The 25,626-nt window shown below is 39.5% G+C and overlaps 1 protein-coding gene across 9 annotated transcripts; it reads left to right on the top strand.

Moving 5' to 3' along the window:
* The first annotated feature begins 659 nt into the window (after positions 1-659).
* On the top strand, positions 660-24,624 carry LOC123575887 (zinc finger protein 197). Of its 9 annotated transcripts, none has more exons than XM_045436822.1 (6): positions 660-804; positions 7,805-8,283; positions 9,488-9,644; positions 10,055-10,146; positions 10,383-10,509; positions 21,613-24,624. In XM_045436822.1, the coding sequence occupies exons 2-6, from the start codon at positions 7,885-7,887 to the stop codon at positions 23,928-23,930; spliced, it is 3,093 nt and encodes a 1,030-aa protein (XP_045292778.1). In that variant the 5' UTR covers positions 660-804; positions 7,805-7,884; the 3' UTR covers positions 23,931-24,624. The 9 variants fall into 9 exon arrangements, with proteins under 9 accessions (XP_045292778.1, XP_045292777.1, XP_045292773.1 ...); XM_045436821.1 differs by having other exon boundaries at positions 668-813; XM_045436817.1 differs by having other exon boundaries at positions 671-813; positions 10,037-10,146.
* The last annotated feature ends 1,002 nt before the right edge of the window (positions 24,625-25,626 follow it).

The following is a 25,626-nucleotide window of genomic DNA, read 5'->3' on the forward strand; positions in this document are numbered from 1 at the left end:
ACACAGAATCGGAAGCAGGCTCCAGGCTCTGAGCCATCGGCACAGAGCCCCACGCGGGGCTCGAATTCACGGACCATGAGATCGTGACCTGAGCTGAAGTCGGACGCTTAACCGACTGAGCCACCCAGGCGCCCCTTTAATGTTTATTTTTGAGAGGGAGAGTGCAAGCGGGAGAGGGGCACAGAGAGAGGGAGACACAGAATTCAAAGCTGTCAGCACAGAGCCCCACTCTGGCCTGGAACCCATGAACTCCGAGATCATTACCTGAGCCGAAGTCTGACGCTTAACCGACTGAGCTACCCTGGAGCCCCTCCCCAGTCATTTCTAAGGCTAGGAGACACTAGATTGATTTCAGGACTACCGCTTTTGGGTCTCTCCAAAGCACAGTGTATTTCAAGAGCTATGACCTTCTTTATACAAGTCCAGGTGGTATAAGCTAAGATGGTAGGTTCAGCTCCTTTAGGAGCCAACAAGTGTCCCGAGGGCCTGGGCCATATTATTCACCGTCGCATCCTTTACGTGTGGGATGCAACAGCTTCCATCAGTTCGTTCGGAGTAATGGAAACCCAAGCGCCCGGAAGCTCTGCCGGCCTCTTCTACTCTGGCGAAAACAAATCATAGAGATACGGCTTGCCAGAGAGCCAGGGATGGGAGGGGCTGGTGAGCAACCGGAAGTAGCGGTACGAGCGGGTCAGCCATTATTCTGGTCCTCGGCCGCAGTTGCGTCCTGTTCCCGTGTCATCTCTTGGAGTTCTGGTGCCCAGGCGGCGGTACCTAAGGCCGGAAGCGCAGCGGGAATCCCGGGTGAGCGGGGTAAGCTGGGGTCGGGTGGGCGGCCGGAGAAGCGGGCATGAGCTCCCTAGGGCAGCGCACACCTAGCCGACCCCTCCTGGCCACTGGCCCCCAGCACAGCCCCTGCTGAGTTCCGTGTTGGCGTGGACGCCGTGGCTTGGACTGGGCAGATGGCGGCGTGGGGAAGGTAGTGAAGACAGCACCTCTGAGTCTTTGTGTGTCTGTGGTGCTCGAGTCAAACAATGAGGACAGCTGCCTCAGTAGCCGGGCCTTCCTGCTTTTCCCCAGTCTTTTCTGAGGCTGGTAGAGACAGCTTGGGAGTTCCTAGAGCCGTGGCAACCAGACTCCTGGGGACTTTTTTTGTTTTTTGGTAGGGATGGATTAATTTTTATCTTTTAATTTTGTGTTATAATGGTGTTTAAAAAGCATACTTACACCACCCATGCCGCCATTATTTAATATATATATTCATTCATTTATTTTGAGAGAGAGAGAATCCCAAGCAGGCTCTGCTCTGCGTTGTCAGCGCAGAGCCGGATGCAGTGCTCCATCTCAACAACCGTGAGTGAGATCATGACCTTAAATGAAATCACGAGTCTGTTGGCTAGCCCACTGAGCCACCCAGGTGCCCCAAAGGAATATATTTTAAAGCTAAGTACTGACACTGTAAGCTCGGAATAAATGCCATCCTTTGCAAGAAAGGTCGTTGCCAACCTCTGTTAGTCGTTGTGTATAGTTACTGTATTTTTTGTTTTACAGTTTGCCAGATTAAATCTTTGTAATGAACTGGTGTTTGGAAACTTTTGCTTTAGAATGGATGTTGTTTGGCTTTCAGAAGTCTTTCAGATGGAAGTATTTTGGACTTTTGGAATTAAAATCCCTGATTTCAGGATTTACTCCCACATATAATCAGTCAAATGGCCTTGAGTCAATTACTTAGCTCTTCTGAGCCTTCTCTTATTCTTTTTTAACTCAGAGCTCACAAATGTTTTGTGGGAAGTAAACAAAATGTATGTTGTAAGATTTATTTGTATCTGTGAAGGAAGAGTAGAGTTCTAATAATTTACTGTAGAAGATCCTTTTTTCCCCTTTTATTTATTTTTCCCAAAATAAACTTTAGTTTTAGAGCAGTTTTAGTTTCACACCCAAAGTGAGCAGAAAGAACAGAGATTTTCCATATACTTCTCTCGTTCATGCACAGCTTCCCCCACTTATAACATCCCCCATAGACTGGTACATTTGTTGAAATCGATGAAACTACATTGTCATGTCACAATCACCCAAATTCTATCGTCATTACATTAGGGTTCACTCTCGGTGGTATACATTCTATGGGTTTGGATAAATGTAAAATGACATATATAATGTATCCACCATTATGGTATCGTGCAGAGTGGTTTCACTGCCCTAAAAATCCTCTCTGCTCTGCCTGTTCATCCCTCTCTTCTCCCACCCCCTGGCAACCATTGATATTTTTACTGACTCTGTAGTTTTACCTTTTTTTGAATGCCATGTATTTGGAATTGTACAGTAGATTGTCTCTTCAGATTGGTTTCTTTCACTTAGTAATGGGCATTTTAAGATTCCTCCACATCTTTTCATGGCTCGATAGCTCATTTCTTTTTGGTGCTGAATAATATTCCGTTGTTGCAATGTATCACATTTATCCATTCACCTTGTGAAGGACATCTCAGTTGCTTCCAGATTTTGGCAATTATTTATAATGCTGCTATGAACATTTGTGTGCAGATTTTTGTGTGGACATATGTTTTTAACTCCTTTCAATAAATACCAAAGGGCATGACTGCTGGATTGTATGTTAAAGAGTATGTTTAGTTTTGCAAGAAACTGCCAAAACAGTCTTCCAAAGTTGGCTGTACCATTTTGCATTCCCACCAGTAATGAATGAGAATTCCTGTTACTTCACATCCTCACCAGCTTTTGGTGGGGTTAGTATTCTGGATTTTGGCCGTGTTAATAGGTGTGTAATGGTATTTCACTGTTGTTTTGACTTTCATTTCCCTGGTGGCATATGATGTGGAGCATCTTTGTATATTCTTGTTTAGAATGTGTATATCTTCTTTGGTGAGGTGTTGGTTAAGGTCTTTGGGCCATTTTTTAATTGAGTTGTTTGTTTTCTTATTGTTGAGTTTTAAGAGTTCTTTGTATAATGTATAAAAAGGTTAACAGTCCTTTATCAGATTAAGTGTGTCTTTTGCAAATATTTTTCCCAGTCTATGGCTTGTTATCTCACTCTCTTGACATTGTCTTTCACAGTGCAGAAGTTTTTAAATTTTATCAAAGTTCAGTTTATTATTTTTTTTCACGAATCACACTTTTGTGTTGCATCTAAAGAGTCATCACTAGGGGCGCCTGGGTGGCGCAGTCGGTTAAGCGTCCGACTTCAGCCAGGTCACGATCTCGCGGTCCGTGAGTTCGAGCCCCGCGTCGGGCTCTGGGCTGATGGCTCAGAGCCTGGAGCCGGTTTCCGATTCTGTGTCTCCCTCTCTCTCTGCCCCTCCCCCGTTCATGCTCTGTCTCTCTCTGTCCCAAAAATAAATAAACGTTGAAAAAAAAATTAAAAAAAAAATACCTATAGGTATTTTTAAAGAAAAAAATAAAAAAATTAAAAAAAAAATAAAGAGTCATCACTATACCCAAGATCATTTAGGTTTTTTCTGTTATCTTCTAGGAGTTTCATAGTTTTGCATTTCACATTAAAAAAAATTTTTTTTTGGATGTTTATTTATTTTTGAGAGAGAGGGAGAGACAGAGCACGAGCAAGGGAGGGGCAGAGAGAGAGGGAGACACAGAATCCAAAGAAGGCTCCAGGCCCCCAACTTTCAGCAGAGAGCCTGACATGGGGCTCGAACTCACGAACTGTGAGATCATGACTTGAGCTGAAGTCAGATGCTTAACCAACTGAGCCACCCAGGTGCCTCTTGCATTTCACATTTAGATCCGTTTTGAGTTATTTTTGTGAAGGGTGTAAGATTTGTGTCTAAGTTATTTATTTATTTACTTATTTACTTAGTTAGTAAGTCAGTAAGTAAGTATGTGGATGTCCAGTTGTCTTCGTACCGTTTGTTGAAAAGACTATCTTTATTCCATTGTATTTCCTCTGCTCCTTTATCAAATAACAGTTGACTATATTTATGTGGATCTATTTATGGGCTCTCTATTCTGTTCCATTAATTTGTTCTTTCACCAATACCACACTGTCTTCATTACTTCATGTTGTGTGGTGTCAGTCCTTCTACTTTGTCCTTTCTTTTGAATGTTTTATTGGTTATTCTGGGTCTTTTGCTTCTTGTATAAACTTCAGAGTGAGTTTGTTGGTGTCCACAAAATAACTTGCTGAGATTTTGATTGGCATTGCATTGAATCTGTAGATAAATTGGAAAGAACTGGCACTTTGGCAATATTGAATCTTTCGGTCTGTGAACATGGAATAGAAATCCTTTTTGAAAGTTCCTTTCCATCACCCACACCCAGATCAATTGCCAAGAACTGCTCAGTTTTTCTCAATTGTTTTATCCTTACTGCTGATTAGTGTAGAATTTCATCATTTGTTTAGACTATTGCAAAAACTTTACTGGCCTTTCTAAGATCCAGTCCTCCCTCCCCCATCATTCCTCCTATATAGATTTCTGACCTTGTTAGTTAGTAGTTCCTTCACACTTAGAGTGGGAAAATCCTTTCTAACTCTGACACAAAACCCAGAGCCATAAAAAAAAAAAAAAAAAAAAAAAAAAAAAAGAATGATTGCATGGTGAAACAAATATAAAGAAAGTCACATGAGATATATGGCAAAGACATGACAAAGGAAAAATTTGCCACTCCTATCATAACAAAGGACTAATTTTCCTTTTAAAAATACACTCATTTACTCAAAATGCAAGTTAGATTTGGTGAAGGAGTGAGGAAAAAGGTACTCCCATATTGCTCATGCTGGAAGTGTAAACTGTAAATTAGTCCAGGCCCAATGAAGGACTAATTGGCAATATCAAAATTATAAAGTCACATAAATTTTGATCCAGCAATTCTGCTTCGAGGAACTTTTCACGTGTATGCCTACCCACATGCAAACTGATAGATGCCCAGAGTTTTTCATGAGAATATTGTTAGTTAGAAAAGATTAAAAACTGCCCATCTGTGATAGAGTGGGTAAATAAATTATGATACACCCATACAGCGATACTATGCATCGGTAAAAAGACAGGAGGAGCTCTGTGTGATAGGAAAGATCTCTAGGATACATTTTTTTTTTTAACAGATTTTATTTTTAAGTAATCTTAGGTAATCTACATCCAGCCTGGGGCTTGAACTCACAACCCCAAGATCAAGAGTTGCATGCTGCACTGACTGAGGCAGCCAGGCATCCCTAAGATACATTGTTAATTGAGAAAAGGAAGATGCAGTACATGACTCATGGTGTCCTATCGTTTATGAAAAAATATATATATTATACATTGTTTTATATATATATATATATATATATATATATGCACATATACACATAATAACTGTAAAGATACATAAGATACATAAGAAACTAATGGGAAGAGGGAAACTTTACACAGTATGCATTTTATAATTTAAAACTTTGAATCAGTATTACCTATTTTAAAAAATAACAAAATATATAAAGTCAAGTCTCCCTATTGGTTGCTTATCACATAAGTATGTGATCACCTCTTTGTTCTGCCTCTTAAGAGCCTTTAGAATTTGACTTCTGTTTACTTCTCGACTCTACTCCCATGGCCTTACCTCCAGAGTTTACGTTACTTCTCTGGTTTGCAAAGTACATTTTTTGTTTTGTTTTGTTTTGTTTTTCCTCTTTCTTTTTTCTTTTTTTTTTCAAAGCACATTTGTAATAGAGCTATACTGTCATCCCCATGCTTTTGAGAATATAGTTTCTTTATTCCTGGAATGGCTTGCCTAATACTCCAGTGGTCTTTATTTTTCTTTAAAGCCCAATCCAAAATTACCTTCCATGAATTCTTTCTGTGCTTGTATGACCTCCTATTAATTTTACTTATACATTATATTGAAATTGTGTTTACATTTCTGCCTCCTCTGTTCAGTTATATACATGCTCCTTAAGGGTCCGAGTGTTAAATAAAATTAGTGAGAGTGCTTTCGTATGTCATTGATAGTGTTTTAACCATTATGACTTTAAAAGCTTAAAACTATTCTCATCTTCCAGCCCAACAGTTTTTTTTTTTTTTCTGGGAATTTTTTCTGAAAAAATAAGCAGAGGTATAACCAAAAATTCATCAGCAAAGATGTTCATTGTGGCCTAATTTATAATAAGAGGAAATTATAAATAATTTAATTGTTTAACAATAGGGGACTACTTAAGTATGCATAGTCTCATGTGCTCCTAAAATAATGATAAAGACTATGTGATGTCATGTTCATGAGATAACATGTGAGAAGCAAGTTACAGAGCTGTACTATTGGTTCCAATCATGTGATCCAAATCGGTCCAGGGAGAAATGATCAGAAGAATATAGTACAAAACAATAGCAGTGATTATTCTCTGGTTTTGTATGTCTTTTCTGATTTTACAAATTTTATGTTTTGTAATGAGAACAATAAATGTTATTTCTAAAAAAAGAAGATATTTAGAGAGCAGCAAGCCTGTTTTGTATAATAAAAGTTAAATGTATCCAAATATTTTGATTAATGGATAAACAATTTTCAGAGAATCCAAAGTATGTACAGTACTTTGTTAATTGAGAAGGTGTTAGGGTTTTGTCTTCTGTGTATCAGGATTAAGACCATACTTGTTAGGGGCGCCTGGGTGGCTCAGTTGGTTGAACGTCCACCTTCTGCTCAGGTCATGATCTTGTGGTTTGTGGGTTCAAGCCCTGCATTGGGCTCTGTGCTGACAGTTCAGAGCCTGGAGCCTGCTTTAGATTCTGTGTCTCCTTCTCTCTGTGCCCTCCCCTACTTGTGCTCTCTCTGTCTCAAAATAAACATTAAAAAAAAAAAAAAAAGGAAGACCATACTTGTTGACTGCACAGAACATAGGAAAGAGTGCTAATTAAAGAAGGATAGTAACTAATTTTTGAGTCCATATACCAGGCACTGTCCAAAACTTGAAATGCATGTAGATATCAAATTCTCACACAAGCCTCTGAGATAGGAACTGTTATTACCCCTATTTTGCTGGTTAAGAAACTGAGACTCAAAGGGGCGCCTGGGTGACTCAGTTGGTTAAGCGTCTGACTCTTGGTTTCAGCTCGGGTCATGATCTCACGGTTCGTAGGCTCAAGCCCTGTGTCGGGCTCCGTGCTGACAGTGTGGAGCCTGCTTGGGATTTTCTCTCCATCTCTCTTTGCCCCTCACCTGCTTGTGCGTGCTCTCTCTCACTCGCTCTCTCTCAAAATAAATAAGCTTAAAAAAAAAAAAAAAAGAACTAAAACTCGGAAGTGAGGTAACTTATTCAGGGTCACACAGGAGTAGCCAGGATGCCCATTGTTAGAGTGGTAGATAAAGGATTTATTGTAATTAGGTGGAGGAGACACTGTGAATGCAGACTAAAGGAATTTGGGGGCATGTGGGTGGCTCATTCGGTTAAGCATGTGGACTCAAGTCATGATCTCAGGGTTTGTGAGTTCAAGCCCCGCATGGAGTTCTGCACTGTAAGCAGAGCCTGCTTGGGATTCTCTTTCTCCCTCTCTGCTCTTCCCCTGCTCGTGTGTGCGCGCACGCGCTCCCTCTCAAAATAAATAAATAAACATTAAAAAAAAGACTCTCTCTCAAAATAAATAAATAAACATTAAAAAAAAGACTAAAGGAATTTCATGTCTTTGGTTGTAGCAGTGGTCTGGGTAACATGAGTGTCTGTGTCTTCAGAGCCTTGGGCAGGGGCTTCTGTCAGAGGAAGCACTGCTCAGCACCTAGAAACTTGTGTTCAGGGAGGTTCTCTTCCATCACTAGAAACTGGGGGCTCGAAAACTTGGTTGTTCCTTTGGGTTAATGTTATCAATGACTTCTTGAGGTCTTCTAGATGATGTTCTCCAAGCTTTAAGGAAGAAATCAAGCAAGGATCGAGGGGACCTGGAGAGGAGCCTTTCTTAAATGACAACAATGACAAGAGAAAATTGGGGCCACAGTGCTCTGAGACAAGAGGGTCTTGTTAAAGGGAAGGATGATACTTGGAAATGGGGAACCAGCTTTCAAGGAAGCAGCTCCTCTGTTTGGGAGACCTCCCACCTGCACTTTAGACAGTTACGTTACCATGAGACATCTGGACCCCAGGAGGCACTGATCCGGCTCCGGGAGCTCTGTCGCCGGTGGCTGAGGCCAGAAGCACGTACCAAGGCCCAGATCCTGGAGCTGCTGGTCCTGGAGCAGTTCCTGAGCATCTTGCCTGGGGAGATTCGGACCTGGGTGCAGATCCATCGCCCTGGGAGTGGTGAGGAGGCCGTGGCCCTGGTAGAGGAGCTACAGCAAGACCTCGATGGACCAGCACTGAAAGTGAGAAGGGGGGAGGGGAGAGAGTTTGGGATGGAAGGCAGGAGAGAATTGAGCCAGGGCAAGCTGTGCCGGAGGGTGATCCTGTGATTTTCATAAATAATTAATAGCACATTAGCCACCCTAATGCTTATTACAGCAGGTTCATGAGCTATTTCACATCATGGCATATCTGCAGAGAAGTGGATTTATGACTGGGGCCTTGGTCCCAATTCAGAAGTAGCACAAAGGCATTAGCTGTGCTTTGTCCTTCTGGGTGATGCTTGCTAATGCTGAGGTTTGGTTCAGTAATCTGAAAAACATAATGTTTCTAAGTATTTCCCTAAACAGAAGCATATGTATTGTTTGTATTAAGTCTGGAAAGGCAAGGGGGAGCAAGACTGAAGCTTTCTTAATCTGGCAGGATCTCCCTATGTGTGCCCCTAGGGATTCTCTGACCCAGGGAATCTTACTTCTGGAAAGATTTTATATTCTTGACCATTAAATTGGGATCTTAATATATTTCCTAGTGTGTGTTAGATCTCTTTCTGTCAATCTGTAGTCCACTAGAAACATTTGTACATAAGGAAGTCTGAACTTAAGTTCAGACTTAAGTTAACGTAACTTAAACTTGGGAATGGCGCCAGGGATGGGCTTGTTTATTTTAATCATAAAAATGAAGAATTTTAGAGCTAAATATTTCATTATAAAGCACTAATCCATCCTCATTTAAGAGGTAAAAAAATGGAGACAGAAAAAGTTTCACTCGATTGCATTATGTCAGATAGCTAGCTAGCAACAAAACCATGTGTCGACTCTAGTGTTCCTTCTCTTGGGGCAAGAAGGGATAACAAAGGGGTAAATAGGTAGAAGAGTATATTGAACCTAAGTCTGATCTAAAACCAGGTCTAGAGCTAAAACCGGTTCCTTTGTGACTTGTTACTTCCCATTTGATTCTTAGCCCACACCCAGGTGTGGCTTTGTTTCCACCATTCTGTTCAGTGTCAGTGGGGGAGAGGTCACCAGTGCCATGAGTGGAGCTAGAGGGCCAGCTCCATTGTTCTCAAGGCAAAACTTTACTGCTGTTTTGATGCTCCGTACTTGAGGTGGGTCTGTGATCTCATAGTTCTTTCTAGACTGTGGGCAGAAAGAGGTCCATGGTGGTTAGGTGAGTCCATTTTCTGGGGGTACAAGAAGAGTTGGCTTATTTTGTTTTGCTTATTCTCAGGTTCCAGTTCTTGTTCAGGACCAGGACATTCTCCAGGAGGGGATGAATACTCCAGGAGCAGCAGTTCCTCATGCACCCAATGGCAGCCACATAGCTGAAATTTGCCAAAATCCTTTTACTGACCCAGTGGTGTTCAATCTCCAGGATCCTCAACATGGTACTTGGTGGCCCTGGCTTTGGACTTTCTCAGAATCTTTATTATGGCTCATCCCTGTACTCCCAGTTAGTTGCTTCCTCTCCTGTCTTGTATATGAAACCCTTGTGGTACCAAGTTCTTTCTGCTCTTCCCTACCTGTCCTTTCCTGGGTCCCTCTTACCTTTAATTTTTTTTTTAATGTTTATTTTTTTTGAGAGAGGGAGAGAGACAGAGTGCAAGCAGGGGAGGGGCAGAGAGAGAGAGGGAGACACAGGGTCACTCAAAAGGTTTGTAAGTCATTTTATAGCCATCATTGTGTAGACCTGGGAGTTCTGGGTCTTTCTGAATTCTTTGTTTGTCGAAGATACAGGACTTGGAGTAGTGGGCAGGAACAGCAGTAACTTCACATGTAGCTTTTTCTCCTTCCTCAGATTCTCCTGCCCCTGAAGCTTCTGCCCTTTCCCAGGAAGAGAATCCAAGAAATCAATTAATGGCCCTCATGCTCCTAACAGCCCAGCCCCAGGTAAGGTTTGCATTCTCTTTCCTTCCTAAGGCCCTCTCTGCACTACCAAACTGGCTGAGGTGCCCTCTGTCATCCTAATGTTTGGGGCCCAGTCAGTTCTTATCTCTAAATCACAGTCCAAGCGTTTGGAGGGTAGACTTTATGTGGGGTTTCATTAGGACTCTTTGATCGTTCTTGTCCATCTCAGTAGGGGAGCTCCAGGGCACGGAGAATCTCACATACGCCTGTTATTTCAGGAGTTGGTGATGTTTGAGGAGGTGTCAGTATGCTTCACTTCAGAGGAATGGGAGTGTCTGGGCCCAATTCAGAGGGCCTTGTACTGGGATGTGATGCTGGAGAATTATGGAAATGTGACCTCCCTAGGTAAGGACTCTTTCTTCCCATCATTCTTACCTTTATTTCATTAGTCTTTGTTCTCTGATTATGAAAGTAGTATATTTTGGAACACATAGAATATTAGAAAGAAGAAAATATAACTTTCTTAAACCCACTGTAGACAACTACTATCAAAATTTTGACCTTTGTTTTTTTTCTATATGAGTTTTTTTTTTTTTTTTTTTTTCCCAACGTTTATTTATTTTTGGGACAGAGAGAGACAGAGCATGAACGGGGGAGGGGCAGAGAGAGAGGGAGACACAGAATCGGAAACAGGCTCCAGGCTCTGAGCCATCAGCCCAGAGCCCGACGCGGGGCTCGAACTCACGGACCGCGAGATCGTGACCTGGCTGAAGTCAGACGCTTAACCGACTGCGCCACCCAGGCGCCCCTCTATATGAGTTTTTTTATTGGCTACGTAATTTGTGCCATAATTCAGCCATTTCCTTATTCTAGATAATTCTCTAATAGTCTATCTCTATACCTAGGGTCTTTCTTTGTTTCTCATTATTTTTTAGAAGTAGAATTACTAGGCTTAAGTTTGAATTGTTATACAGTTCTTGCCTCATACTGCCAAATTCCTTTCCATAGTGATTTCTGGGATCCCCGCGGAGTGTTACATAAGAACACTTCTTTTGCTCTGCCTTTATTGGTACTGTGTAATCCCATTTTAAATTGTTGCTGGTAGGATTTTCTAAAGTTATATCTTTATACTCTAGTGGATTTTTCTGACTATTAATAAAGTAAGAACATTTAAAAGTACTTAGTAGGCATTTGTGCTTCCAATAGACGTTAAAATATCTATCATGTGGTGGAAATGTTGTGATTCTGCCATTAGCTTATCGTGGTTTGGGAAATGAGCATAGAAAGAATAAACAAAGCAGAGTAAAATAATTGGTATAAGAGTGTGATAAACCTTTTCAGATGGAAATGAAGGGGACAAAGCAACCGGTACCGTTTCTGGGATTAGGAAAGGCCATAAAAGAGGTAGCTTTGGGGGTGCCTGGGTGGCTCAGTTGGTTAAGCATCCAGCTTTGGCTCAGGTCACAATCTCATGGTTCGTGGGTTCAAGCCCTGTATCGGGCTCTGTGCTGACAGCTCAGAGCCTGGAGCCTGCTTCACATTCTGTGTCTCCCTCTCCCCCTGCCCCTATCTTCCTTGTGCTCTTTCTCTTTCTGTCTCTCAACAATAAATAAATGTTAAAAAAAAAAAATAGCTTTGTGCTGGACTTTGAAGAAAAAGGTAAGATTTTGTTTGGAAAAATAGACATTAAAAATTGAGGAATCAACTAATGCACTGATCTAATTTATACTGAAATACAGATTTATAATATCAGTTTAAATAGCTGCATAGTATGTAGTATTCCATTGTTTATGTATCATGCTTTACCTTGACAGCTTTATGATACTGAATTTCTGTTTAAGAACATTACATGCTTTTCTATTGGTTAAGCGCTGCCTTTATGTTTCAGGCCTGTTTAAAATTGTCTTCAGGGGCGCCTGGGTGGCGCAGTCGGTTAAGCGTCCGACATCAGCCAGGTCACGATCTCACGGTCCGGGAGTTCGAGCCCCGCGTCGGGCTCTGGGCTGATGGCTCAGAGCCTGGAGCCTGTTTCCGATTCTGCGTCTCCCTCTCTCTCTGCCCCTCCCCTGTTCATGCTCTGTCTCTCTCTGTCCCAAAAATAAATAAACGTTGAAAAAAAAAAAAAAATTAAAGAAGACATGCATGGTGAAATGTATAATTAAAAAAAAAAAAAAATGTCTTCATCTAGATCTTGTATATTTCAGGTTACATTGGTTCTTTGAAATTGGAGTCTTTTCTGATGTTTTCTAGTTAACTATGGTTTACATATGTGAAAATACAGATTTTTTTTTTTGCCATGTCGCAACCTTACTATTTTATTGTCTACAGTAATTTATACTGTATATTTTTACAATTAATGAGGATATATCTTTTATGATCTCAGATGTACTGATAGTGGGCCCAACATTCTGTAGATTTTATTTATTTTTTATAAATTTTATTTTTTTAATGTTTTCTTATTTATTTTGGGGGGAAGGGGCAGAGAGAGAGGGAAACAGAGCATCTAAAGTGGGCTCCGTGCTGATGGCAGAGAGCCTGATGTGGGGCTCGAACCCATGAACTGAGATCAAGTTGGATGTTTAACAGACCGAGCCACCCAGGTACCCTAAGTCCCAGTAAATTTTTTTTTAAATGTTTATTTATTTTTGAGAGATAGAGACAGACAGAGTGTGAGCAGGGGAGGGGCAGAGAGAGAGGGAGACACAGAATGTGAAGCAGGCTCCAGGCTCCAAGCTGTCAGCACAGAGCCCAACATGGGGCTCAAACTCACAGACCATAAGATCATGACCTGAGCTGAAGTCTGATGCTTAACTGGCTGAGCCACCCAGGCGCCCCTAGATTTTATATTACATGTTACCAAACTGCTTTCTACCAGTGATGTACCAATTTACATTCCCATGAAAAGAGTAAAAGAGGGCCCATTTCTCTTATACGTGCTTATGATTTGATCATTGTTTTAAATCTCTGCTGGGTAGATGACAAATACTATTTTTCTGGTTGTCATTTCTTTGATTATTGTGTGGGGAAATCCTTTCACATGTTTATTGGTTTCACTCCTATTCGTATACTTTCTACATATTTCTTTTATTTATTAAACTGCTGACCCTTTGTTAAATATTGCGTATATTTTTCCCATTTTTTTGCCTTTTAATGTTATTTATGAGTTGTTTTTTTTTAAGACCTAGAAAATCTTTTATGGTAGCATTAAACTTAGCAGTGTTTTCGTTTATAGTCTTTGTTGCTTTTCAGTAAAATTGTTTTTTAAAAAATCAGTCGTATTTTTTTCGGATACTCTTACTGTTTCATTTTTTTTTAATGTTTATTCATTTTTGAGAGAGAGAGGGTACAAGCAGGAGAGGGACAGAGAGAGGGGGACAGAGCATACAAAGCAGGTTCTGCACTGACAGCAGAGATCCCAATACAGGGCTCGAACTCTCAAACCGTGAGATCATGACCTGAGCCATTCGGACACTTAACTAACTGAGCCACCCAGGTGCCCCTACTGTTTCATTTTTACATTTAAGCTTTACATGATCTAAAATTTATCTTGATCTACAGAATGACATAGGAACCCAGTTTGTTTTTTTAACCCAAATGACTTTTAGTAGTTGCAATGCTATTTACTCAATAATCCATCTTTTCTAAGAGTTTTTTAAATGTTTTATGAGTAAATTGGTGAATTTTATGAACACTCACCATGGATCCGTATAACTCATGCTGTAAGCCAAAATAAATTCTAGATTAGTCTAAGAGTTAAACTAAAGAAGGAGGAGGAGGAGGAGAGGAGGAGGAGGAGGGGGAGGAGGAGGAAGAAATGGAATTGCTTATTCTAGCTCTTTGAGGAAAGAGAAGTTTGAATCAACTTTATTAAATAAGATACTCTTTAACTGCAGTGTTGTTGGGGCTTTAGCAAGCAGATACCCAGGTGTTTATGCCCTTTGACCTACTGATTTTCATTTGAGGAGGATACCTTAAGGAGATTGTTCAGAAAGAGGAAAATAAATAATATGTCTAAGGATAGTGCCAGTAAAGTATTTATAATGGTTAAAAGTTGAGCACAAGCAAATTCACCAAGATAGAGAAAGTACTAAGCAAACTGTGGTGTTTTGACTTGGAATTATACTATGACATTATCAAATATGACAATTCTGTGCACTCAGTTTCCATGCATGGATAAACTGGTAGAAAAGCAGATTCTCAGATGGCTTGCATACACTGCTTCAATATGTAAAAGATTTGTATACGTTTATTTAAGAGATTGGAATAGAATTTGAAGGAAATTAAAGAAATAGTACTTCCTGTGTCAAAGTTAGCCCCTGCCTTCAAACATTCAAATTGGATTGGTAGACATTTACACTAATAATTACAATACCCTGTGGCAGATGCTGTATAATAAAATGTGCACAAGCGTGGGAGCCCATAGGAGCTTGGGATGGTGGAGGGACTGGGAGAGTGGGGGCAGGGGTGGGTGGCTCAGGGAAAGATTTATAGAGGGGGTGACTTTTTATTTTAATAACAGTTTTATTGAGATACAATGTATGTGCCATGTGGCTCACCCAATTAAAGGTTACAGTGCTTTAATTAGTATATACACAGAGCTGTGTGACCCTCACCACAATTAATTTTATAACAGTTCATCACTCCAAAAGAAACCTTATATCATATAGCAGTCATATTCATTTCACCCAATTGCCCCTCCAACCCAGCCCTAGGCAACCACTGATCTGCTTTCTGTCTCCCTAGATTTGCCTGTTCTATGGACATTTTATGTAAATGAAATCACACAGGTCTTCTGCGGCTGCTTTTACTTGGCATAATGTTCTCAAGGTTCATCCATGTTATAGCATGCATTAATACTTTATTCCTTTTATCCGTTTATTTATTATTATTTTTGAATGTTTTTATTTATTTTTGAGAGACAGAGAGACCGAGCATGAGTGGGAGACAGAGAGAGAGGGAGACACAGAAGCCAAAGCAGGCTCTGGGCTCTGAGCTGTCAGCACAGAGCCCAACATGGGGCTCGAACTGGTGAACCGCGAGATCATGACCTGAGCCAAAGTCGGACACTCAACTGACTGAGCCACCCACGCACCCCTACTTTATTCCTTTTAATGATATTCTCTTGTGTGTATATATCACATTTTCTTGATTCATTCATCATTTGATGGTCATTGAAAAATGTTGCTTCCACCTTTGAGCTGTTGTATAAATAACACTGCTGTAAATATTTGTGTACAAGTTTTTCTGTGGATGTGTATATTTTTATTTCTCTTGGAAGTATACCAGGGAGTGGAATTTCTGGGTCCTATGGTAACTCTGTGTTTAATCATATAAGGAGCTGACACTTCCAAAGTTGCTGCACCATTTTACACTCTCACCAGTAGTGTATAAGGGTTCCAATTTCTCCAGATCTTTCCCAGCTTTATTATCACACTTTCTGATTTAGCCATCTTAGTAGGTCTAAAAAGATCTCATTGTGGTTTTCATTTGCATTTCCCTGATGGCTAAAGATGTTGTGCAACTTTTCACGTGCTTATGGGCTGTTTGTATGTCTTTGATGCAATGTCTTTTCATTATTCTTTGCCTATATTTTAATTGGGTTGTCTTTTTATTGTTGATTTGTAGGAGTTTTTATATTTTAGATACAAATACCTTACCAGATATGTGACTTTCAAGTATTTTCTCCCATTCTGTGAGTTGTCTTTTCACTTTCTCAGTGGTGTCCTTTGAAACACAAACGTTACTAATTATGATGAATTTCAGTTTACTTTTTCTTTTGTTGCTTATGTTTTGGTGTCATCTAAGAAACTATTGCCTAATCCAAGGTCATTGAAGTTTATGTCTATGTTTTCTTCTAACAGTTTTATAGTTTTAGTTCTTATGTTTAGGTCTCTTTGATCCATTTTGAGTAATTTTTGTATATGGTGTGATTAAGGTCCAACTTCATTCTTTCCATGTGCCTATTTCATTATCTCAGGACCATTCTTCCCCGTTGAATTGTTTTGGTACCCTTTTGAGGATCAGTTAACCATAAATCAGTCCAGCTTATTTCTGGACTCTCAGTTCTATTCCTTTGATTGTATGTCTATCTTATGTCAGTGGCACCCTGTCTTATTACTGTTGTTTTGAAGTACATTTTTTTTAAAGTTTATTTATTTATTTTGAGAGAGAGAGAGAGAGAGAATGAATGTGTGTGTTAGTGGGGGAGGGGCAGAGAGAGAGGGAGAGCGAGAATCCCAATATCAGTGCAGAGCCTGATGCAGCGCTTGTTATCTCACATCATGACCTAAGCCAAAATCAAGAGTCCAACCCTTAACCTACCAAGCCACCCAGGTGCCCTTGAAGTACATTTTAAAATTAGGAAGTATGAGGGCCACCTGGGTGGCTCAGTCGGTTAAGTGTCCAACTCTTGGTTTTGGCTCAGGTCATGATCTCACGGTTCGTGCGTTCGAGCCCCACGTTGGACTGTGCACTGATGGTACAGAGCCTGCTTGGGATTCTCTCTCTCCCTCTCTCTGTCCCTCCACCGCTCACTCGCTGTTTCTCAAAATGAATAAACATGTAGATAATAAAATTGGGAAGTATGAGCCTTTCAACTGTGTTCTTCTTTTTCAATATTGTTTTAGCTGTTCTTGGCCTGTTGAGTTTCCATATTGATTTTAGGATTAGTTTGTCAATTTCTGTGAAGAAGCCATCTGGGATTATGATAGGGATTGCACTGAATTTTTAGATCAATGTGGAGATTATTGCTGTTTTAACAATGTTTAGTCTTCCAGTCCATGAACATGGGATATGTTGATATGTTGATATGTTTTCATTTATGTAGTCTTTAACTTCTTTAAACAGTGTTTTGTAGTTTTCAGAGTATAAGTTTTGTACTTTTTAAAATTTATGCCTTTCTCCTTCAGCAACCTTAAAGATTTAAGGGGGAAAATTTTATATGATGAGGGAGCATAAGACAAGCTGATACCCTGCAAACACCCTTACCCCAGGTGAGATAATGTGTGACATTCCTCAGGCATTCAGGCTACCTGGAAAGGGAAAAATAATGGTTAACTGATAGAGACCAGTCATGCAGGATATGAGTCTTCATCAGTTTATGAATGTCTTAGTAAATTATAAGAAAAAGGCAATCTTATTAATAGCCTAATCTCCAGAAACCATAGCCTCAGTTTCCCTAACATCACCCTTCCCTCCAATAGTGGTGTGGGGATCAAAGGCAAGAAGGAAATGGCAGATAAGATTAAATTTCCTTATAACCTGCAGCCCGTTGACAGATACTTGAGGCAAATACGGAATATAACATTTCTCCAAGAACTCCCTACTGTCTTAATGTTAATGCCTTACTGGAGGAAAACCAACCTTAGTTTGACAATAGCTAGACCTCCAGTAGCTTATGAGTCCTCTTTAGCATATGAAAGTCCTTCTGGAGGCCTCCCTTTTGTCTTTACCTTCCCCAACTCCAGAGTATATAACCAGTCACTCTTCACAACCCTCGTGCAGCTCTTTCTGCCTAATAAAATCACCTTTTTGCACCCTTCCCCCAAATCAGTCAATCAATCAATCAGTTTATTCCTAAGTCTTTTACTCTTTCTTAGGCTGTTTTTCTTGATTTCCCTTTAGGATGGTTCAGTGCTAGCATGTAGAAATCCCACTGATTTTTGTTTATTGATCTTGTGTCCTGAAATCTTTCTGTACTTATTTAGTTCTAACAGTTTTTTTTGGTAGATTCTTTAGGATTTTCTTTTTTTTTTTTTTTTTTTTTCTTTTTTAAATGTTTATTTTGTGAGAGAGAGGTCGTGAGCAGGGGAGGAGCAGAGAGAGAGAGGGGGAGAGAGAGAATCCTAAGCAGGCTCCGCGCTGTCTGTGCAGAGCCCTACATGGGACTCAATCTCACTAACTATGAGATCATGACCCGACCCGAAATGAAGAGTTAGATGCTTAACTGACTGAGCTACCCAGGTGCCCCTTTAGGATTCTACATGTAAGATCTTGTCATCTGCAAAGAGAATAGTTTTACTTGTTCCTTTTCAATCTGGATGACTTTTATTTTTTTCTCTTGCCTAATTCCCTTGCTAAAACCTGCAGTATATATTGCATAGAAGTGGCAAGAGCGGAAATCCTTTTCTTGTTATTGTTCTTAGAGAGAAAGCATCAGTCGTTCATCATTAACTATGATGTTAGCTTTCGATTTTTTTGTAGGTCTCTGAACTTCCCTTATATTCCTACTTTGTTATTCATGAAGGGTTGTTGGGTTTTTACCAGATGCTTTTTCTGCATCTGTTGAGATGATTATGTGATTTTTGTCCTTCAGTCCACTGATACGATGTATTACATTAATCGATTTTCCAAAATTATACCATCACTGCTTTCCTGTGATAAATCCCACTTGGTCATGGTGTATAGTTTTTTTCATGTGTTGCTGGATTAAGTTGGCTAATATTCTGTTGAGAATTTTTAGGTCTATATTCATATATTTGTAGGTTTCTTTCTTTTTCTTTTTTTGTGATATCTTTTTCTGGTTTTGGCATCAGGGTAATAACTGATCTCCTAGAATGAGTTGTAAAGTGGTCCCAACTCTTCTGTTTCTTGGAAGAGTTTGTGAAAAATTGGTATTGATTTTTTTTTTTTTTGGTATTAATTTTTTTTAAAGGTTGTTAGAATTCATCAGTGAAGGGACGCCTGGGTGGCTTGGTCGGTTAAGCGTCTGACTTCGGCTCAGGTCATGATCTCACGGTCCGTGAGTTCGAGCCCTGCGTCGGGCTCTGTGCTGACCGCTCAGAGCCTGCAGCCTGTTTCAGATTCTGTGTCTCCCTCTCTCTCTGCCCCTCCCCTGTTCATGCTCTGTCTCTCTCTGTCTCAAAAATAAATAAACGTTAAAAAAAAATTAAAAAAAAAAAGAATTCATCAGTGAAGCATTCTGGGCCTGGGCTTTTCTTTGCAGGTGGTTTTTTTTTTTGTTTTTTTTTTTTTTATTATTATGGAGTCAATCTCTTTTTATAGATCTATTCAGATTTTCTGATTCTTTTTGAGTCCCTTTTAGTAATTTGTGTCTTTCTAGGAATTTGCCCATTGCATCTTAAATTGTTCAATTTAAGCATTTCTAGTATTCCCTTATAATCCTTTTTATTTCTGTAATATTTGGCAATGTCCAGAGAGGGTGATTTTTGAGTGTAAGGGTGTAGGTATTGGGCTTGTAGTGAATTGAAAAGAGGAAGAACGACAATTCAGGAAGAGAAAAAAGTATGGGCACTGATAGGAAAGCAAAAACATGACATGTTTGGGCATCTGCATGTAGTTCTTTCTGGCTAGAGTCTAGGGGCATAAAGAGTACTGGTAAAAAATAAAGCCAAAAGATAGGCAGGAAGTAGATGAGGGCATCTCTTGGGCTATGCTGGTTATTTGTGCTTTATCCTGTAGGTAGTTAAGAATCATTTGTTTTGAACAGGTGAGTGACACGGTCAGATTTACTTATTGGAAAGATAATTGGCGATGGAGTGGACGTGGATTGAAGAGGGGAGGCTTGGAAGTAGGGAAGCCTGTCTGTTTCTTGTAGGCTTCATTCAAGATTGCAGAAAGTAATCAGGTTCCTCTATCAATCCGACATTTTTCTACCAAGTCCTCTAAAGCTCAATAGGCCTACAGGTTGTGTGATTTCCATACTGAAATTTCAGATAGTTTAACTAGCAAATTACTGTGTATACAAGAATTGGCTGATTTCCCTTTTTTTTTTTTTAAAGAATTTTAATCATTTTTTTCCTTTCAAGACATTTGGAATATTGAATATGAATTTTAAGGCATTTCTGTCTTTTTGTTTTCAAGTAAACACTGTGCCCAAAGTGGGGCTCAAACTCATAACCCCAAGATCAAGAGTTGCATGCTTGGGGTGCCTGGGTGGCTCAGTTGGTTAAGCGACCGACTCTTGGTTTTGGTTCAGGTCATGATCTCGCAGTTCGCAAGTTCAAGCCCTCCTCTGACTGCGCTGACAGTGTGGAACCTGCTTGGGATTCTCTCTCTCTCTCTCTCTCTCTCTCTCTCTCTCTCTCTCTTTCTCTCTCTGCCCCTCCCCACTAGCTCTCTCTCAAAATAAATAAATAAACTTAAAAAAAAAAGACTTGCATGCTTCACTGACTGAGCCAGCCAGACGCCCCAAGAATTGCTAATTTCTTAAAACAATTTTTCATCTCAGTTAACCACTTACAACACTTCTACTTCCTAAAAGCACTTCTACTTCTTTAAAACACTTCTACTTCCACTTAAAGAGAATCTTCCTGAGACCAGCATCCTGCTTAAACTGTGAAACCATTCCTTCATCCAATCACTGTGGATAAGGAAACTGGAGTACCAATACTGGATAGGACACATGCTCATCCCTATAGCCAGATGAAATAGTTTGATTGACAGCCCTGCCTGAATCCTGGAGAAAGGGGCAGTCGAGATGAGATAGGAAAACCTGACCTAAGGATGTAGTTTAAGTTAACATTTATTGAGTATTTTCTATCTTTACCATCTCATAAATTAAAGAAGTTTATAATGAAATAAAATGGCTACTCCTTTCCTATGTCTTTTCTCTCTATTTAGGTAGAAGAACAGTGTTGTTCTACTCTAGTAGAAGATAATATTACTGTTCTTCACATTACTTTACTTATTAGGTAATTTGGGGAACTAGTTCATATTTTTTCCTCACGTTTGTGAGGAAAAATGTTTGTAAAAACATTTTCAAAAATATAAGTTCACATTTTATAATATTTGAGAACATCAGAGTAGAAAGGGACTTTGGCAGTTTACTAGTTCAGCTGCATCATTTTGTAGATACGTTTATGTTTTTAAAGTGTCTCTGTTTTTTTCTTTTCATTCTGTATTTCTTCTAATATGAGTCTTAATCAGACCTGATGTTTCTGTGAAATTTGAAAATTTCCATTTCTCAATTTTTAAAGGAATAGTGGGAGTTATATATGAATTCTAAGCATTAAGTTGCTTTTTAGTGGATTTTTTCCCCTGTGGTTTACTTGCTTTCAAGCAATTAAAAAATGTTTATGCCCTTGACTCTTCAAAAATTAAAGATTGCCTTTAGGGTTCTTGGGTATATTTTCTCTCTGTTAGAGTTTCCATCTTCCTAGCATGAAGAAAATAAAAAGATAATTCTTTATAAGCCAAATGATTCTCCCTGTTCAATCTGACTTCCTGAGCCTCATGTCTGAACTGCCTACACATGATCTCATGTTATCTCTTTGGTTTTTTCTTGCATCTATTTACTCAACATCATTTATATTTCTCCATCTGCTCCCTGAAGACAAAATGCTTAGAAGTGTCTGAGTGAGTTCTGTGTTAATCCACTGTGTCAGCCTTGTCAGGGTAGTATTCTGCCTCGTACCTTCATCTCGTGAAAAGTTCTTTTTGTATCCATATAAAAGTGTACCTACTGGCTTGTTTGAAAATCATTTGAAGATCTTATTCTTACTAACGTAGGGATGTGGTAACATTTGCGTTTTTAATTCCTTTTACCAGAATGGGAGACCATGACTGAGAATGAGGAGGTGACACCAAAGCCAAGCATTTCTCAAAGAGCAGATTCTCAGAAAGGAACATCCAAAAGACTTCAAGGAAGTGTTCCCCAGTCCCTTGATTTTGAGGAGGAATGTGAATGGCAAATTGTGGCAAGTCAGTGGGGGACTGAAACAGGGGAAAGAGATACGCTGAAGAAAGGTCCCCTCTGTGAACGAGATACAAAGAAAAGGGCTCTACCAGAAAAACAAGGCCAAAAATGGAAGGAATTTGGAGAAAGCTTGACTCTAGGTTCAGCTCTTTCTGAAAGTTTAATAGGTACTGAAGGAAAGAAGTTTTATAAATGTGATATATGTTGTAAACATTTCAATAAAATCTCCCATCTTATAAACCATCGGAGAATCCACACTGGTGAGAAGCCTCATAAATGTAAGGAGTGTGGAAAAGGCTTTATTCAGCGCTCAAGCCTTCTAATGCATTTACGCAACCATTCTGGGGAGAAACCTTATAAATGTAATGAATGTGGGAAAGCCTTCTCTCAAAGTGCTTACCTTCTAAACCATCAAAGAATCCACACTGGAGAGAAGCCTTATAAATGTAAGGAGTGTGGAAAGGGCTTCTATAGGCACTCAGGCCTTATTATACATCTAAGGCGCCATTCTGGGGAGAGACCTTACAAATGTAACGAGTGTGGGAAAGTTTTCTCTCAGAATGCTTACCTCATTGATCATCAGAGGCTCCACAAAGGGGAAGAGCCTTATAAATGTAACAAGTGTCAGAAAGCTTTCGTTCTGAAGAAGAGCCTCATTCTACACCAGAGAATCCACTCTGGGGAAAAACCCTATAAGTGTGATGAATGTGGGAAAACCTTTGCTCAGACCACTTACCTTGTTGACCATCAGCGACTCCACAGTGCAGAGAACCCGTACAAATGTAAAGAATGTGGAAAAGTTTTCATTCGAAGCAAAAGCCTTCTCTTACACCAGAGAGTACACACAGAAAAGAAGACTTTTGGTTGTAAAAAATGTGGGAAGATTTTCAATTCAAAGTCAAACCTCATTGACCATAAGAGGATGCACAGCAGAGAGAAACCATATAAATGTACTGAATGTGGGAAAGCCTTTACTCAGAGTGCTTACCTTTTTGACCATCAGAGACTCCACAATGGAGAGAAACCCTATGAATGTAATGAATGTGGGAAAGTTTTTATTTTAAAGAAGAGCCTCATATTACATCAGAGGTTTCACACTGGAGAGAATCTCTATGAGTGTAAAGACTGTGGCAAGGTCTTTGGTTCTAACAGAAACCTCACTGACCATGAGAGACTCCACAATGGGGAGAAGCCCTATGAATGTCGAGAGTGTGGGAAAACTTTCATTATGAGCAAAAGTTTCATGGTCCATCAGAAACTACATACACAGGAGAAATCCTACAAATGTGAGGATTGTGGGAAGGCTTTCAGTTACAATTCAAGTCTGCTCGTACATCGGAGAATCCACACTGGGGAAAAGCCCTTTGAATGCAATGAGTGTGGAAGAGCTTTCAGTTCAAACAGAAACCTCATTGAACATAAGAGAATCCACAGTGGTGAGAAACCCTATGAGTGTAATGAGTGTGGTAAGTGCTTCATTTTGAAGAAAAGCCTCATTGGACATCAGAGGATTCACACAAGGGAAAAATCTTATAAATGCAGTGACTGTGGGAAAGTCTTCAGTTACCGCTCAAACCTTATAGCCCATCAGAGAATCCATACTGGTGAGAAGCCCTATGCATGTAATGAATGTGGGAAAGGCTTTACTTACAACAGAAACCTTATTGAACATCAAAGAATTCACAGTGGGGAAAAAACCTATGAATGTCATATATGTAGAAAAGTTCTTACCTCTAGTAGAAATCTTATGGTACATCAAAGAATCCACACTGGAGAGAAGCCATATAAATGTAATGAGTGTGGAAAAGACTTTAGTCAGAATAAAAACCTTGTTGTACATCAGAGGATGCACACCGGGGAAAAACCATATGAGTGTGAGAAGTGTAGAAAATCTTTTACTTCTAAGAGGAATTTAGTTGGCCACCAGAGAATCCATACAGGGGAGAAACCATATGGGTGTAATGATTGTAGTAAAGTTTTTAGGCAGAGAAAAAACCTTACTGTACATCAGAAAATTCATACAGATGGAAAACTCTGTGAATGTGATGAGTCTGAAAAGGAATTCTCTCAGACTTCAAACCTTCACCTTCAACAAGAAATCCATACTGTGGAGGGATTCTCTTGGCTCCAAAATGCCAATGAGTCTAAGACAGAGATTCAGAAAATCTAGTGTCATATGTAAAATGGGATAGAATTCCAACCTACCTAAGTAACTGTTAGACAAATGGCAGTATATCATTCTTGCAAGGAAAAAAAATCATGATTGACTCTTTTGTAAACCAGTGATTTGCATGTGGAAGAAAGCTAATGTAGACTTTCAAGACTGCAACAACGTAAACCAAATTCTAGTTAAAGAATACTTTGTTCCAGGCCATTTGTTATGACTCTAGAAAGGGACCTTAGAGCAATTAGACTCTGAAAAAAATTTATGAGATGTAATAATGTAGTTGTAAATGATAGCAAAAATATTTTTGTATTAAAAAATGGACATTGTTTCTGAAAGTGTGTAAATTGTATATTTTAAAAATTGCATCACTGCTACAGAAAGTTTCTGTGGACAGTATGATCGAGACATGTCAGACATGGATGTGGGTGGGCAAGAGTCTGCTGTTTGAGGGCAACTTAAGAAGAGTGCTGTATTTGGAATTAGAAGACCTAGTTTTAGGTCCTGGCTCTTTCTCTTACTAGCTATGTGATGTTGTTAAGTCAGTTTCTAGGCCTCAGTTTCTCTGTCAGTGAAATGTTGATATAATGCCTACCTCACAAGGTTTGAGGACTAAGTAAAGGATGTTTGTGAATGTACTTTGTGAAATAATTTAGTTGTCAATAAAGTTGGATAAAAGAGGTATGGTCAAAATACAGAACATGGCATAATGTAATGTTTGTTCATTACATCAATGAACAATTGAATCCAGGAGCCTCAAAAACACTCATTTTTATAGTAAGAGGAAGTATGGTGGTAGATGGCTAACTTTGGATTTTAATAGTCTAAGAAGACTTTTTTAAAATACAGCTTTCAGAATGAGTTAATAGATAATATGCATAGTTTGTTTTGATAGCAAAGTATTGGCGTATTATGGAAAACAATATTCTGTTCAGCTGTTAACACTGAAGCCAAGGAAAAGTATTTTTTGACCTTCAAATTTGAAACCTAGCAGATGGTGAATTTCAAAATGGAAGGACAGTCCTATGTTGCTTTCCTTGTTCATAGGGAAAAATCCTTAACCCCAACCCCTGAGCTAATGATCCCTGCCACTTTATTCTCAGTTCCGATCAACATTTCACCATTGCTGACGTATGAAAGGTTGTTACTCAAGAAACAACATCCTGTTCCAGTACTCAGTTTACTACATAAGGTTCACAAAGAGCCGAGTTCTTACAGCTCTAACTAAATCAATTCAGAATCTGCCTCTGAGTAATCAGGCCTATCACTCCTTATGAACCAATCTTAGATCTAATTCATCCTGTATTCTTGAGTTGCTAATTTTATACTGTAATTTTCAAAATTCCCAATTCTGTAACTGGACTATAAAAAACCTTAATATCAAGATTGTGTTTCTAATATTAGTAGTATTAAAGTGGCGTGTTGATAAATGATACTAATTCAGCCCCAGAGTTCCTTGAGGTCTGGTTCCCCATTAGACTGAAAGGTACACAGGAGTGAAAAGTGGAAGGAGCCCAAGATTTAAAGTCGTAAGGCCTGGATACAAGTCAGTTTCTGTCACTTGCCTTGGACAAATGCCTTCATTTCTTGAGCCTTGATTTATCTGTTAAACAGGAAGGTGAAAATCTACCTCACAAAGTTGTTATGAGGTAGTGAATATAAAGCTGCTTTCTATTTGTGCTACAGGAGAATCACTACTGAT

This window comes from Leopardus geoffroyi, chromosome C2 (genome assembly GCF_018350155.1).
Source record: "Leopardus geoffroyi isolate Oge1 chromosome C2, O.geoffroyi_Oge1_pat1.0, whole genome shotgun sequence".
Classification (NCBI taxonomy): Eukaryota; Metazoa; Chordata; class Mammalia; order Carnivora; family Felidae; genus Leopardus; species Leopardus geoffroyi.